Raw genomic sequence first — 15,058 nt, forward strand, 5'->3', positions numbered from 1 at the left:
ATCCATTAAACCATAGCTGAAGTGCCACCTCTTCTATAAAGTCTTCCTTTACCACACTCTAATTATCTTTTTATATGTTTGTCTCTCCCACTAGACTGCAAGAGCTTTGAGGGAAAGAACTATTTCTCTGATTTTTCTCTCTAGCCACACTGTACAGTAGGTGTTTAATAAACATCTGCTCACTGTACAGTGTGAATGAAGTAGAGCAGGAGCAACCATTTACTGAGCACAAGTGAGGGAGATGAACAGGGGGATTAGAGTAGGGGGATTTAGAATCACCCATACCTGAATTTGAATCTCTGCTGGCATCTTCAGAGCTGAGGGGCCGAGCCAAGCTCCCGTTCCTCTTCCATGTAGTCAATTAACTCACAGGGCACACTCTGGGCTCAGGCTGCCTGGTTCATATTAGCTTCATTACTAACTTCTAGTGTGACCATGGGAAATTCTGTGACCCTCTCTGTTCCTTAGTTCCTTCATTTGAAAAATAAGCTTAGTAATAATTCTTCCTTCTTAGGGCTTAAGGATTAAATGGGATGAAATCTGGTAAAACAACACTATGCAAATGTTAAATGATCAGTAAAGTTAGCAATCACTATTACATAAAATAGGGATCATAATATTACTTATTTCAAAAGTACTATAAGCATATATAGTCGCTGAGTAAATAATAGTTGTCACTAATAATTGACATATGCCAAATAGAGAACATTTATGCAATGTTTATAAAGAAACTAAGAGGAGTATAGCTGAGTTAGGAAAAATAAATCCTGAGGACTAAAATATAATTCTAAAACTCTACTTAAAAGTCTCCCCCAATCCTGGTGAATTTTCAGTCTCAGTAAAGAGAATTAAAGTGAAAGTGGATTAATATTACGCATTCACAGATGTAGTGGAAATGAGATAGGCCTTAGAGTCAAATAAGACACACCTGTATTCCAATCCTTGTACTGTCACTTAAGTCATTCTTTCTAATAATGCTTCAAGTATTCAGCAGTCTTTCCTTGGAAGACGTCTTCCAATAAGTTTCTTCACTGTACTCGGCAAACTTCTTTAACAAATTCGAGGCAAGCACAGCCTGGAAGTGGTGGCTGGGGATAAAAACAAGTGACATTGTCATAGAGTGAGCTCAAGGTAACACAAACTGCATGGGGCACTGGGGCCACACAGACCCAGGGTAAAACCTGGACTCATTTCTGTCTTGCTGTGTGACCTTTAGCAAGTTACATAACCTCTCTGACTCTCAGTTTCCTCTTCTTTAAATTGGGATGATAATAGTATCTACTTTATACTCACATCCTCTGAAAGGAGTCTACGCTGATACTACCCATCCATCCCTCTGGCTGTAGTTAAGGGTCTTTAGCCTGTGTTCCAAGAGCACCCTGTTTTTGCTGCTCATTTTTACAGGTGAAAGGCACAGATGTTGTTCTAGGTTACACTGAGAGAATCAAGAATGTGAATCCAAAGATTAGTGGAACTGTCAAATACAGATGAGCTCCACACCCACAAGGAGACAGCTCTCTTGGGTTTCCTGTTTCTTCTTTGGCCACTCATCCTCAGTCCATCCCAATCTGCAGCCTCTCCCTTTGTGTCTCTCTATGCTTTCTCACAATACTCCTGAAAGACTTCTAATTCTTCACTTTAAGCCATTTCATGTAACTTATCTGTCTGCCTACCACACTCAACTGTGAGATGCTTGAAGAAAAGTACCAAGTTACATTGGCTTTTACCCATCCAGCACCCAGAACACTTTACGAATCTTGGCATAAAACCTAAAAACTAAATCCAACAAAAACTTTTAAAACTTATTGGAAAATGAGTTTAGAAATTATACATATATATAATAAATCCAGTTCCTTTTTGCTGTATTAAATATTTCAAGCATGTTATTGCATTTACTCCCCGCTAAATTCGGAATATATTATTCCCTTTTTCATATGAGATTACCCAGAACCAGAGAACTTGAGAACTGTTTCCATGTATGTAACAGAATGAGCATGGAAAGCCCAGGTGTTAATGCCAACGCAACAAGGACTGCAGTACGGGCAGTCGCCAGGTGTGTGTGGACAATGCAAAAATCACTTAAGAGAAGGGGCTGCAAATACAGTTAGCCAACAAGTTACACCAATAAAGCCGCCATTTTAAAATCAAAGGCAGGGTCTCCTCTCGTGTACTCACTTTCAACAAGTGGCCAATCTTGATAGTGCAAACAAGGAGCCCAGTAAATTCTTAGAATTTGAAACCTTCCTTCCTCCAACACCCCACCCCGCAACCCCAGCGCTGCAGGGCCACGACTTGGCCAGATTTGTGTTTATGGCTGAGAATGCCAAGGGCAGGATAAGAAAGAGAACTGCCACCCAACCACGCAGCGAAGAGCAACCCAGGGAGCCTGGCTCCCCTTGCTCCCCATCCTCGCCGCCCCCACCGCGCAGCCACCTTCATCACCCGCTCCAGGAGCGCGGCGGCCTCTTGTCCAAGCCGGGGTCAGGAGCTTGGCAGAAGCAAAGACCACTACCAAAAGGAAGCTGGCAGGCTGGTGAGGCTCGCTTCAAAGATCCCCAGCCATACGCGCGGCTCCAAATTCGCGGTTGCGCGGCGTCAACCAATGAGATAGATCTGGGCGCGCCCGGCGCCGGCGCTGGGAGACGCTGAGGGAGCCGCTAGGTTCCCGTTGGACACCTTCGAGTACCTTAGCCTGGTGCACTACACAGGGAGACGCCACTGCAGTGCGGTTCAATTTGAGGTCTGAGGCTCTGCAGACCCGTGAATCCTGGATTACAGCTGCAGGTTGTGGCGGAAGAAGCAACCTCTGCACTTCTACGTAGCAACCTCCGGCTTCACGCTCCTCCAGGGGGCAGAGTATTATCAGGTACTGGATCCAATGCGGACCTGTGCTGCACAGTTTATGCAGCAGGTGCGGGGTGCCGCGTTGCCACGCAGCTGAACGTTTTCCTGAAGGTAAAGTCCATGAACATGTGGAGGTCCCCTCACTCTCATGCTAGTCCACATTCAGCTCCAAGAAATACAGCAAATTTACCATTTAAGTTTATGGCTCTAGAAGCATCTGCTCCAGTTCAGTAGATCACGGTCGTGACTCTCTGAATCTGTCTATCCTTCAGGGTGGGGGTTTACCCTGCAACCTCAGTTCTCTGATGGGTTTTTACAAAGCCAGTGCTTCAATTTGACCAGCCTTTTCTTGTTGTAAAAAGCTTAAACCAGAAGTCCTACTTGTGGCCATTTTTGCAATATGCCACAATCAGTATAGTATAAGCCTATGATTTATAAATATCATGGAAAATACCTGAGAAACAAAAAAAATATTGAAGGAAGTTGTCTCAGGGAGCCAGAACAGGAGTGGAGGCGATTGTGGATTTAGAATCAAATAATTTCTGCTTTCATTAAAGGCTAGTGTTAATATTTAACTTTTAAGATCATGTATGTATGTTATTTTGAGAAAATTAGAGAATACGTAATGCATTTTATGTAGAAATAATCTGTAGAAATTCTATGTAGAAAAATACATAGTAATACTAAACTTAATTTCAAGATTAAACAAATGCTCAGAAATATATACAGTTCCTAAAACATTCATTACCTCTCACCTGTTGTTAATTGTGACTGTTTGTAAATTAATATGCATGTTTTACTTTTGATCCCAGAAGATTTGAACATTAATTGGCTTAATAAGGTGAAAATTGCACTTTGCTAAATTTGGGAGGAAACAATGCAAGGGGGGAGACCATAGTCCCATTTCCCACGTGAAGAAAATAAAGCTCAAATGATTCAGTAACTTGTTGAAAGCCCCACACTAAGTAAGTGGTGGAAGTGGAACAGTCTCCTAAGTCCATCTGATGTTATTTACAGTATACCTTTCTTCCTCTACACGTTTGAATAGCCACACCTTTACCAGAAAATGGTGGTGTTCTTGCACTAGGATTGGGAACCAAAATTACTGATAAAAGTACTAGGAGATTTGAATACAATCATCCAGTTATTTTAAGGAATCACAGATTCCTAAGCCAATAAAAAGTGTCATAAAAGCTAGAAGCAAAGGTAGAAATCTTACGAATTTATTTAATGATGTCTAAGCCCTGATTCCAAAACGTGGAAGAGGAGATAGTACAGCACACACACATAGATGTGGATCTATCTCACTAACATAGATTTTATTTTTTACCAATAAAGTTTAAGTGCATAAAATTCAACAGTATATAAATCTACCACATCCTGGTAGTTTCCTACTCGTGAGAGCATGGTGCAATCTTAGGAAATATTTTCATTAATTCATTATATCAATAGGTCAAAGGAGAAAAATCATATCCTCTGAGGAGCTGAACAAAGAATTCAATAATTTCAATCAATCTGACAAACTCTCTGCGGTCTTTCTTAGTTCTTGTCTACCAAATAGCCTAATGTCAGTTCAGGTCAGGTTTTATGGACAAATGAGTCAGGAAAAGTTAAATTTGTTTTTCAAAGCATTTTCGATTTTAGACTTGACTATAAGAGATTGTGAGTCTGAAGTATATTTCTATCAATTCTCTGTGCCTTTCTTAAGGATTTTTTCTTTTTTGTTAGCATTCTTTTCATTGAAGTATAACATTTAAATTGAAGACTACGTAAATCACAAAGGACAACAAATTGATGATATTTTACAAAGTGAAAACATGCATGTAACAACCGCCAAGACCAAGATATAGAACATTACTGGCACCCCGGAAACCTATGTTATGCCCCGACTTAGTCATTACACTGAAAGTTAAACACTATTCTGACCTATACCACTATAGATTTATTTTGCCTGTTTTTTGCACTTTATACAAACAGAATTATAAATCATGTATGTTTTTATGCCTGGTTTCTTTTGCTCAATACTAATGCTTTTAAGATCTGTCCATTTGGTTGTATGTAGGGATTTTATTTCATTGTCTTATAGTATTCCATTCTGTGAATATACTATAATTTATTCATTCAACTGTTGATAGACATTTGGACTGTTTCTAGTTTGTGACTATTTCACAATAATGCTACTGTGAACATCCTTATTTATGTCTTTTGGAGAACATGTGTATGCGTCTCTGTTGGATATATACTTTGATTGTATGGTAGGCAGAGTTCTCAGATCATCCCTAATGACTCTTGTCTTTGTATAAACTCCTCCCATTGGGTGTGTGTGGAATCTGTGAATATAATGAGATATCATTCTCATTATTATATTACATTGTATGGCAAAAGAGGTCTTGCAGATGTAATTAAGGTCACAAATCAGCTCCCCTTAAGATAGGTGGGCCAGACCTAACAGGTGACCACTTACCAAGGGCCTAGGTATTTGCTGAAAGAGAGACAGGAAGCATGAGAGAGCATTTTGAGGGGCCCAGGTGACAAGGAACTGCAGGTGTCCTCTAGGCGCTGATCGTTGTCCCCTGCTGACAGCCAGCAAGAGAAAGGGGGCCTCAGTCCTCCAGCTGCTGGGCACTGAATTCAGCTGACAACATGGAGCAGTCTGCAAGGGCTTCTTCCCAGAGACTCCAGGAAGGAGCACAGCAAGTCCAACAGTGTGCCGCCCTGTGAGACCCTGAGCAGGGAAGCCAGTCACACAATGCACAGACTTCTGACCTGCACGACTGTGAGCTAGAAAATGAGTGTTGGTTTAAGCTGCTAAGTGTGTGGTAATTTGTTCCAAACCAACAGAAAACCACTATAGATTTTGATACCTGGATGTGAGGTGCAGCCACTACAAACATCTAAAACTGTGGGCATGGCTTTGGAACTGGGTAGTAGGCAAAAGTGGGAAGAATTTTGAGGTGCATGATAGACAAAGCCTAAATTACCTTGGAAAATGCCTTAATTGCCTTGGACAGACTGTTAGTAGAAATCAGCTGGATTTCCAAACTGCTCTCAAACTCTTAACTCCTTTCTGCCTTTCATTTGCTCCAATATTAAACCTGAATGTTTACAGTTGTTATCCTATGTTTGTCCCTTCATTGTATGTTGGAGTGTTGGGGGAAGATAGCTTGTCACTTTAGTGTCACTAGTCCACAGTTGGAGATGAATTTTGCCCAGGAGTTTTACTGGGTGTATCATACCCAGTAATCTCATCCATGCCTGATTTAGATGATGAGATTCAGATAAGCTTTTGGAATTAAGCTGATGCTGTAATATGATGAGAAATTTGGAGATTCTGGGATGGGGTGAATGTATTTTGTATGTGGGAAAGACTAAATCACTGAGGGCCAGAGGCAGACAGTGGTAGGCAGGGTTCTAAGATGACCTCTAATGACCTTTGACCTCATATAACCTCCTCCCATTGAGCATGATTAGAGCCCGTGACTATGATGAGCTATCACCCCTGTGATTATGTTACACTGTATGGGAAATGAGATTTTACACATGTATTAAGGTCCCAAATCAGTGGACCTTGAAATAAGGTTATCCTGGGTGGGCCAGGCCTAATCAGGTGAGACCTTAAGATGGCCGGGGCCCTTCCTGAGAGATTGGAAGTACGAGGAGGAATATGGAGAGGTGATGTGGCAAGGAACTGCATGAGGCCTCCAGGAGCTAAAAGTGGAACTTAATTGTGCAAATAATCTGAATGAGCTTGGAAATGTATTCCTCTTCTGAGCCCTTGGAAACAAACACAGACTGGCTGACTGATATCACAGGCTGATTTCACCCTGTGAGACCTGAGCAGAGAACCTAGCTATGCCATGCCTGGACTTCTGAACCTGCAGAATTGTAAGCTAATAAATGGACATTGTTTTAAGCCACTAAATTTGTGGTAATTTGTTATGCAGGAATAGAAAACTAACCTAGATGGAATTGCTGGATTATAGAAAATGCATAAATTCAGCTTTAATAGACACTGCCAGTTTTCCAAAGTGGTGGTACCAATTTATACTCTTACCAGCAATTAGAGTTCCAGTTCCTCTATACCCTCTCCAACTCTTCACATGGATAGTCATTTTCGCTATTCTGGTAAATATTTACTAATATCTCATTGTGATTTTAATTTGCATATTCTTGATGACTGAGTTTGAGCAATCTTACTTGTTTACTGATCAATTGAGTATACTATTTTGTGAAGTGCCTGTTGAAATATTGTGCCAGTGTTTAATTGCATTTACTTTTTTCTTCATTTTATTCTTTACATAAGACATTTTCTGAATGTGTGTGTGTATGTGCACATGTGTATGTGGTTAATGTTTTCTTTTATCATTAGTGGGTTTTGTGTCCTGGTTCAGACATTATAATCTATTCCGAGGGCATCAAAATATGCTAATTATTTTCTAGAAACTTTATCTTCTGGAATTAATTTTTGTGTATGGTGTAAGTTAGGGGCCAAAGTTATTTTTTCCACACTGGATATCCAATTAGTCCAGCTCCACTTAACTTAAATGATTATCCTTCTCCCCAAGCATCGCATTGGTACCTCTGTTGTAAATTAGGCGATCATATATGGATGTGTGTTTGTGGACTCTTTTCTTGTTTGACTGGTTTATTTATCTTTATCTAAATAGATAGAGGCATATGTATCTTTATCTATTTATCTATTCCTACATAGCAAACTATCCTTGTACACAAATCACACTGTTTTAATTATTGTGGCTTTATAGTTGGCTTTGCTATCTGACTGTGAAGGTCTTTCAGATTTCTTCTTCTTCTAGATCGCTTTGCTAGCTGTTCTTAGATCTTTGATATCTATACAGATTTTAGAATCAGTTTGCCAATTTCCATTTACAGTCTGCTGGGATTTTGATCAGGACTGCATTGAATTCATAGATCATTTTGATGCTAATTCTCACTTTGATTTAATTTTCATAATATTGTATTCTAATCCCATAAACCTGACATATCGCTGGTTAATATAGGTCTTCTTTAATTTATTCCAGAAATTTTACGTAGATTTCTGGAGAGAGGCCTTGTGAATTTTTCATTAGATTTGTTCCTAGGTATTTGATGTTTTCTAATGCTATCGGAAATGGCATTTTTAAAATTTTATCTTAATAATTTTTCATGCTAGCATATAGAAATAAAATTCAGTTTTATAATATTGACCATATATTCAGTGATTATACCAAATTCATTTGTTAATTCTAATATTTGATATATGAAATCTTTAATTTTTAATGTAAACAATCTGCTGTGTCTCTTACTTTAAGAGCTGAGAAACCTTTCCCCCAAAACCCCAAAGGATATGCATCCATATCCTAGTGACTAAAACTGGGAAATGCCCATTTCCAAACCAGTCACTGGAGTGGTAATGAGATTACTATGACCTGATAATCAACCACACTACTCTTTATATATCAGATACATTGTGTTATAAACCTCAGTTTTTCTTTATTTTAACCAAATAAATATTTGGAAATTAATGATTTCAAGTTTGAATATCAGGAGATAGATGATAGATTGATACTTGTGGAATATACCTCCATGTAAATGAGCTGAAATTATAATTCTTAAGTCATAATTTCTTAAGCAATGAGTAGAATGCTTAATATGTGAAAAATATTTGTAGCTTGTTGAGGAAGAATGAAGTTTTAAATGAATTAATTTCAAAAATATACTTTTTGCCAATTATAAAATACAAAATTATCATAGAAAACTTAATACTAACACATATCAAACTTTTAACTATCACTGGTAGGATTGCTTGTGATTTAAATTTTCTTGAATTTCTCTGAATTATCCAAATGCCTTACTGCAAGGCTTGTCAAACTTGACACTATTGGCATTCTGGGCCAAATAATTCTGTGTTGTTGAAGGCTTTCCTGTGCATTGAAGGGATTGAGCAGCATCCCTGACACCTGCACACTAGATGCCAGTAGCACTCGCCCTCCCCAGTTGTGACAGTCTACAGACATTTCTAAATTTCCTCCATGGGGCAAAGTGCTCTAGTTGGGAACTGTACTATGGTGAATGAAATGTAATAACTAGATAGATGGAAAAATAAATATATAAGTATAAATATAGATCAGTAGGTCCAGTACATTATATGGGATTCTGGATATCATAGCCATTTTCCCATGGCATTAAAAGTTTTTCAAAAATATCCTGTAAAAGCTATGTACATTTATTCTATGGGCATCCAGTATCCTACTAGAAACTGAGGTCTTTTCAGATTTTAAAAAATAAATGACACTATAAAAATTACCTTTGAGCATATAACATTGTGAATATATGAGGGGTTTTTTGTTGTTGTTGTTTTGTTTTTGATTTAGAATTGATGCCTGGAGGAAGAATTGTAGCATCACATAGATTTCATGTAAGACTTTTTATATGTATCATCATATCATCAAATTTTCATCTGTAAAGATGCTATAAATTTATAGTCCTATTCAGTAATATATAAGAAAGCCCAATTTCTTACAATAGTTTAAAACTTAATTGAATATATGTTAAATAATTGTTTTCAAAAATGCAAATAGCTATATTTTTCTGAGTACAAGAGTAATGTATGCTCATTGAAACCATTCAAAAGATTAAGTATGAAGAGAATGAAAAATCAGCCTTCCAGATTTTTTTTCTATGAGCTCATACATCATATATACTTTTAAAATGAAACAGAGGGAAAGAGAAAGGAGAGGGTATTGAAGATACCAATGGAGTTAAAGGGAGGGACTTCAAAAAGTTTGAGATCCTAGAGGATAACAAGTCAATAAGTGGAAGATTATATATATAATATATATATATATTCATATTACTTTAAAGATAGATGGGGGAATTTTAGTTATTACTAAGTCAGGGATCATGACTGAGACCCACAGAGATTCCAGAAAGGAGGAAGGATCTCAGAGAAAACTGAAATGACTCCCAAGAGGAAAACTGGATTCCATGAAACTGGTGAAAGGTAACATATAAAACTAAGAAAATAGCTATGAGATAAATTGGGGTTCATACCCCTAAATGACTAGGAGTGATGGTCAACATGGGCATAACAGAATCACTGATTTCTATTGTCTCCCTAACCTCCTCAACTGAACAGGTTTTCCCATTTTCAGTAAGTGACACCATCATCCACAAAAATCTAGGAGTCATCATTTACTGCTTTACTTCCCTCATGACCTCAGAGCCATTCAAGTTTCCAAGCTGAGGTCCCAGACATCGTAGAGCATAGACAAGCCATCCTCACTATGCCTTGTCTGAATTCTAGCAATACAAAATGCATGGGAATAATAAAATGGACATTGTCTAGACACATTCTATGCATTTATTCTTCATTTAAGTCCATCTATATTTTATTAATATTTCATTTTCCATTCTTATTCAATTCCTATTCTATCCTTCATAAACTTGTATTCTATATTTTATTCCAAATTTCATTTCATTCTTTTCTGGTACTTTAAAATCTATAGAACATATTTCATAGCCCATTTATTTCAGGCCATTGAATATTTCCTTCCATTCTTGTTTCTTCTAATTTTGATTTCTTCTATTTTCTTTACTATTTTATCTCACACTCTATTTCATTTCCTTTCTTTTCTCAAATAACACATTTTTCTTTTATTCTGTATGACATTAGATATTTGTTTGAATTTTCTGTTCATTCCATTTTCCCATTAAATAACATTCAATTTCTATCTCATTCAATTTCCATTCCATATCCTGTTCAAACCCATATTCCAGTCCCCATTTTATTCCAGTTTCTACTGCAATCAGTCTCTACTTCATCCCATTCTGCATTCCATTTCAAATCCATTTTCCATTCTACATTATTTAACACTCCAAATACCATTCCATTCTATTTTTGAGTTGTGTTTCAATCTAGTTGTTCATCCCTTCCATTAAATATCCCATTCAATGCTGCCAAAATTATTATAACAGTGACTTTCAGGAAAACAATTTGCCAATGTTTTTATCAAGAAATTACAAATGTGCATAGACTTATATCAAGAATTTTCTCTTCTGGGAACTTAGCCACAAGAACGACACATTTGAGGACCTGAACAATTTTTAGTAAGAAGGATTTGGCTCACATTGATGTGAAAGTTGGAAAAACATAAATGTTGGTCAATATTGGAATGTTTGAAAATGTAACCTGCTTGTATAATCAGACCATTTTGTAGTTAAAAACGTCCTTGTGGAAATTTGTTTCTTGCCATGGAGAGAGTGTTTTCGGGACCCCCAAAGCGGGTTAGAAAGCAATATCTATGGAGAAATGATTCCATTTTATAACATCAAACAACAACAAAAACTATGGAATATGTATGAATAGCCTTTCTACCAACATGCAAGTAAAGATTTCCAGTACTCGCCTATAGGTGTGTGAGAACTTAGGTACTAGTTTTCTTACATTTGCTTTTCTGTTTGGGGTACTGAATGTGCAACCCTTCTGTAATAATGACTAAAAAGGAGTGTCCGAATATTAAAGTTCAAGTCTGTGCATCACAGCATATTTATATTAACAGAAACTAGGGACTAGGCCAAATAAATTAATGTCCATTCACCAGTGGATCACTATGCAGCCTGTACAGATATCTAAGGTCAGTATCATCCCTAACCATAAGCAACCCGGCCTGTGCCTCGGGGGACAAGACAGGGACAAGCATCTTACCGGAAAATTCTAAATCCACCCCCCACCCCCGCCCCCCTCCATCCCAGCCCCGACTGTGGGACCTGAGGGAGGCAGCAGTGGGAGGCAGCAGTGCCGAACGTCCGGAGCCACGACGGTGTGGGCCCTGCCCCTTCTCTCCGCTTCAGGCCTCGCTCCAACCCCCAAACCCACCAGACCCCGCGTAGGCTCATCCACATCCCTGGAGTTCCGGTAGGGTCCCCTCTGCCATGGTGCTTGGGCCTAGTGTCCGGACTAGATGCCAGGAAGGACAGACACCTGGCTACGGGGATATAGCCTCTCGGCCAGTGTGGTATATCTTTAGGGCGATCGCTTGAGCTTGAGCCACCAGACTGGTGCTGACAAGATGATGTGGGGTGACTCGAATCTTTGATATAGACTCCCCACCCCCACGCCCTCACCCAAAACACACACACGCACGCACTTCTAGGGGCCTGATTTGAGGACCGGAAGCTTCGCACTTTGGACTCGGCCAGGGCTGACCCCGAGGGGCGGGGCACACCCTCCGGGTTGATACCAGACGGGTACTGGTTGGACGGCTCAGGGAAGAGAAGTGTCATGTGACAGCCAGCTCACCAATCAGAGGCAGGAGTGGCCAGGCTCCACCCCTTCCTCTATAATGGCTCTTGACCTTTACGCTGCTCACATTAGCTGCCGAGGTCCTCAGTCTCTAGCGAGAACCTGGCATTATGGCCACCCAGTCACACGTGGAGAAGGAGGAGAAGCACCAGCAGGGCGAGGTGCCTGGAGGGCCGAAGAATGAGGCCGCCCACGCCTCTGGCGACGAATGTAGCCCGGGCAATCACGAGCCTGCTGCCACGGTCCCCGCGGTCTCTAGCGATGCGTCTCCATCTGGCGTCCTGAGCAGCAGCCCAGCAGATTCCGCCGCCGCCGCCGCCATTTTAATCGCCGACGAAGACCCGGGGCTGCCTTCCATGGCCTGTGTGCAGGCGAAGAGGTGCTCTGATCTCCAGGGCAGCCACAGTCCCCACGTAGACCTTCGATGTGTGGTGTCCGAGACGGCTGGCCTGGCCGCTGTGGAGCCACCCCCGAAGGGCACGGGCCAGCCCGGCGGGCGCCCGGCCCAGACCAAGAGCCCCGGGAAGAACCGTCGTAGGAAGCAGCCCCGCCGTGACCAGGCTGCCCAGGCTCGGAAGTTTCCAGGGAGCCGTCTGTTTCCTGCGGCTCCCAGGCCTCAGTGTTCTGAGCCTCTGCCTCCATCTTCTCCAAGGTCTCAGCCCAGCAGCAGCCGCCACTCCCAGGCTTCCAGGTGGAGTGACGCATCGCGGCCAGGGCCTGCTCTCCGCAGTCAAGCAGCCAGGCCAGGCCCTGACCGCCACAGCCAAGCATCTGAGCCAAGCCCTGGTCGCCGACGCCGAAGCTGCACCACCCTGCCAGGTCCTGCACTCCGCAGACGTGCCTCTGATCCAGCTCCTGCCATCCAAAGCCGCGCCACCCCGCCTGGCCCTGCTGTCCGACGCCGTACGTGTGCTCCAGGCCCTGCTCCCCGCAGCCAGGGCAGCCCTCCAGGCCCTGCTCGCCGCAGCCGCGCCATCCTGCCAGACCCTGCTCTCAGCGGCATTGCATCCGGGCCAGGCCCTACCCGCCAAAGCCGCAGCACCCCGCCAGGCCGTGTCCTCCGCAGCAGCACAGCAAGATCAAGCCCAATAATTCGCAGCACCATCACGACGCCAGGCCCTGTTCTTCAGAGATGTTCTGCCCGGCGAAGGTCAACCCTTCTCAGCCGCCGCGCTCTGCCTGGGTCAGCTGACGGGAATTCTCGTTCTCCCCCTGGGTTTGCCTTACGAAGCCTTGTCTTTGGGAGCAATAGAAGCTCTCCTGATCCTGAGGTCCCAAGCCTTGCTTCCCAGCCTAGTTGGCATGCAGTCCGTATGCGTGCCTCCTCACCCTCGCCTCCCGGTAGGTTCTATCCTATTCTTAACCAGCGCGGTGAGAGCTGCTCCTCTTGCTCCAGCTCCTCTCCCCGTAGGTCTGTTGGCCTAAGCCCCTACTCTTCCCCCACTAAGTTTTCTGGCCAGAGTTCCTCCTCCTCTTCTTCTTCCCCTAAGTTTTTTGGCCTGAGCTCCATCCCCACTCCTAGCCCTGATAGCCTTAGGCGCGCCTTGCTGCCTGAGCTTGATTCCCTGAGCTCTGTTTGTCCAGAGGAGCAGGCCGACTTAGGGAGCACACCTCACCCCCCTACACCGCCTGTGCTGTGACCCTCCATGAGCATCCTCCAAGGCCCGCAAAACAAATCAACATCCACCCACGGTGTGGAGGGCTGCCTGCTCCGTGGTTACTTGTGAGGTCTCCCAAAGTTCTGGCCATTAACCAACATCCTCAGCTGTTTTGAAGCCTCCCCTCCCCATGACTCCACCACCCAGCACTCGACCTGCTCTCAGCCCTTGATTCCAGGCCACCTTCTCCTTCAAGAGGGCCTGCCTTTGCCCCTGAGCTGAGATTTCTCTCTTCCAAGTTGCCTTTCTATAATGAAATATTTTAATGAATAAAAATGTTAATTTCGTTTAGAAATTGTAGAGTTTTTTATTATGGTCCAAAAAATGTAATCGTGTATCATATTTGGAGGATTAAAGGAAGTCGTTAGCATGTTAGTTAGCTCTTTGGAAGGAGAAGGAATAAAATACCGTCCTAGCAGTCATTTATTCCCACTGTCTGAAATGGAGTTCTGTCCAGGAAATTCCCACTTAGGAACTATATACCCTCTTAGCATAGGTGATTTGCAACTTGGACAGGCAAAGGGGGCAGGGTTTAACTCACGCTGGCTGAAGAAAAGGAGGGGTGGTGGAGATACCCAGGGTCAGGAATGAGGCAGAAGAGCATGATCAAGTGTGGTGAGAGGGGAAAGGGGGAGAATAACCCAGGTGGGAGTAGGGAAGCTGGGAGGAAGACCCAGGATCAGGAAGGGGGGAAAGCAGGGTTCGGGAGCTGGAGAGAGGAGGGTCTCACTCTCTAGAGAAGTTTGTGTGTTGGGAACAGGGCTGCTGAAGTCGGGGGGTAGGGGGCCGAGGGGTGATTCAAAGTTAAAGATTGACATGGGAAATGGTCATATATTAAATGAAAAGCTGTGTTAATGATAATCCCGTTATAAAAAATAATTGTAATCTGGTCTGTGAACAGGTATCTGAAAGTGAGTGTGTGTGTGGGTATACAGTATGTATTTGGAGGGAACTGCATGGGCATATACCATGCTGTGAACAGAGGGTATAAATCTAGTTTTTGGAGTAACTGGTGATACAGTCTTTTTTTTTTTTTGGAGACAGCTGGCTTTGTTGCCTGAGCTAGAGTGCCGTGGGGTCAGCCTAGCTCACAGCAACCTCAAACTCCTGGGCTTAAGCAATCCTTCTGTGTAGCCTCTGGAGTAGCTGGGACTACAGACATGCGCCACCATGCCCGGCTAATTTTTTCTATATATTTTTAGTTGTCCAGCTAATTTCTTTCTATTTTTAGTAGAGACAGGGTCTCGCTCTTGCT

General features: G+C 42.2%; 1 protein-coding gene across 1 annotated transcript; it reads left to right on the top strand.

Annotated features, from left to right (window-relative positions):
* The first annotated feature begins 12,255 nt into the window (after positions 1-12,255).
* LOC105817379 (chromosome unknown open reading frame, human CXorf67) lies at positions 12,256-13,785 on the top strand. Its single transcript, XM_012653058.1, has one exon. It carries the CDS (start codon positions 12,256-12,258, stop codon positions 13,783-13,785), a length of 1,530 nt encoding a protein of 509 aa, XP_012508512.1.
* The last annotated feature ends 1,273 nt before the right edge of the window (positions 13,786-15,058 follow it).

The sequence above is a fragment of the Propithecus coquereli genome, unplaced genomic scaffold (assembly GCF_000956105.1).
Source record: "Propithecus coquereli isolate 6110/MARCELLA unplaced genomic scaffold, Pcoq_1.0 Scaffold4099, whole genome shotgun sequence".
Taxonomy (NCBI): Eukaryota; Metazoa; Chordata; class Mammalia; order Primates; family Indriidae; genus Propithecus; species Propithecus coquereli.

Excerpts from the sequence above, each read along its gene's own strand:
- LOC105817379 (XM_012653058.1), top strand. The coding sequence starts at position 12,256 with ATGGCCACCCAGTCACACGTGGAGAAGGAGGAGAAGCACCAGCAGGGC.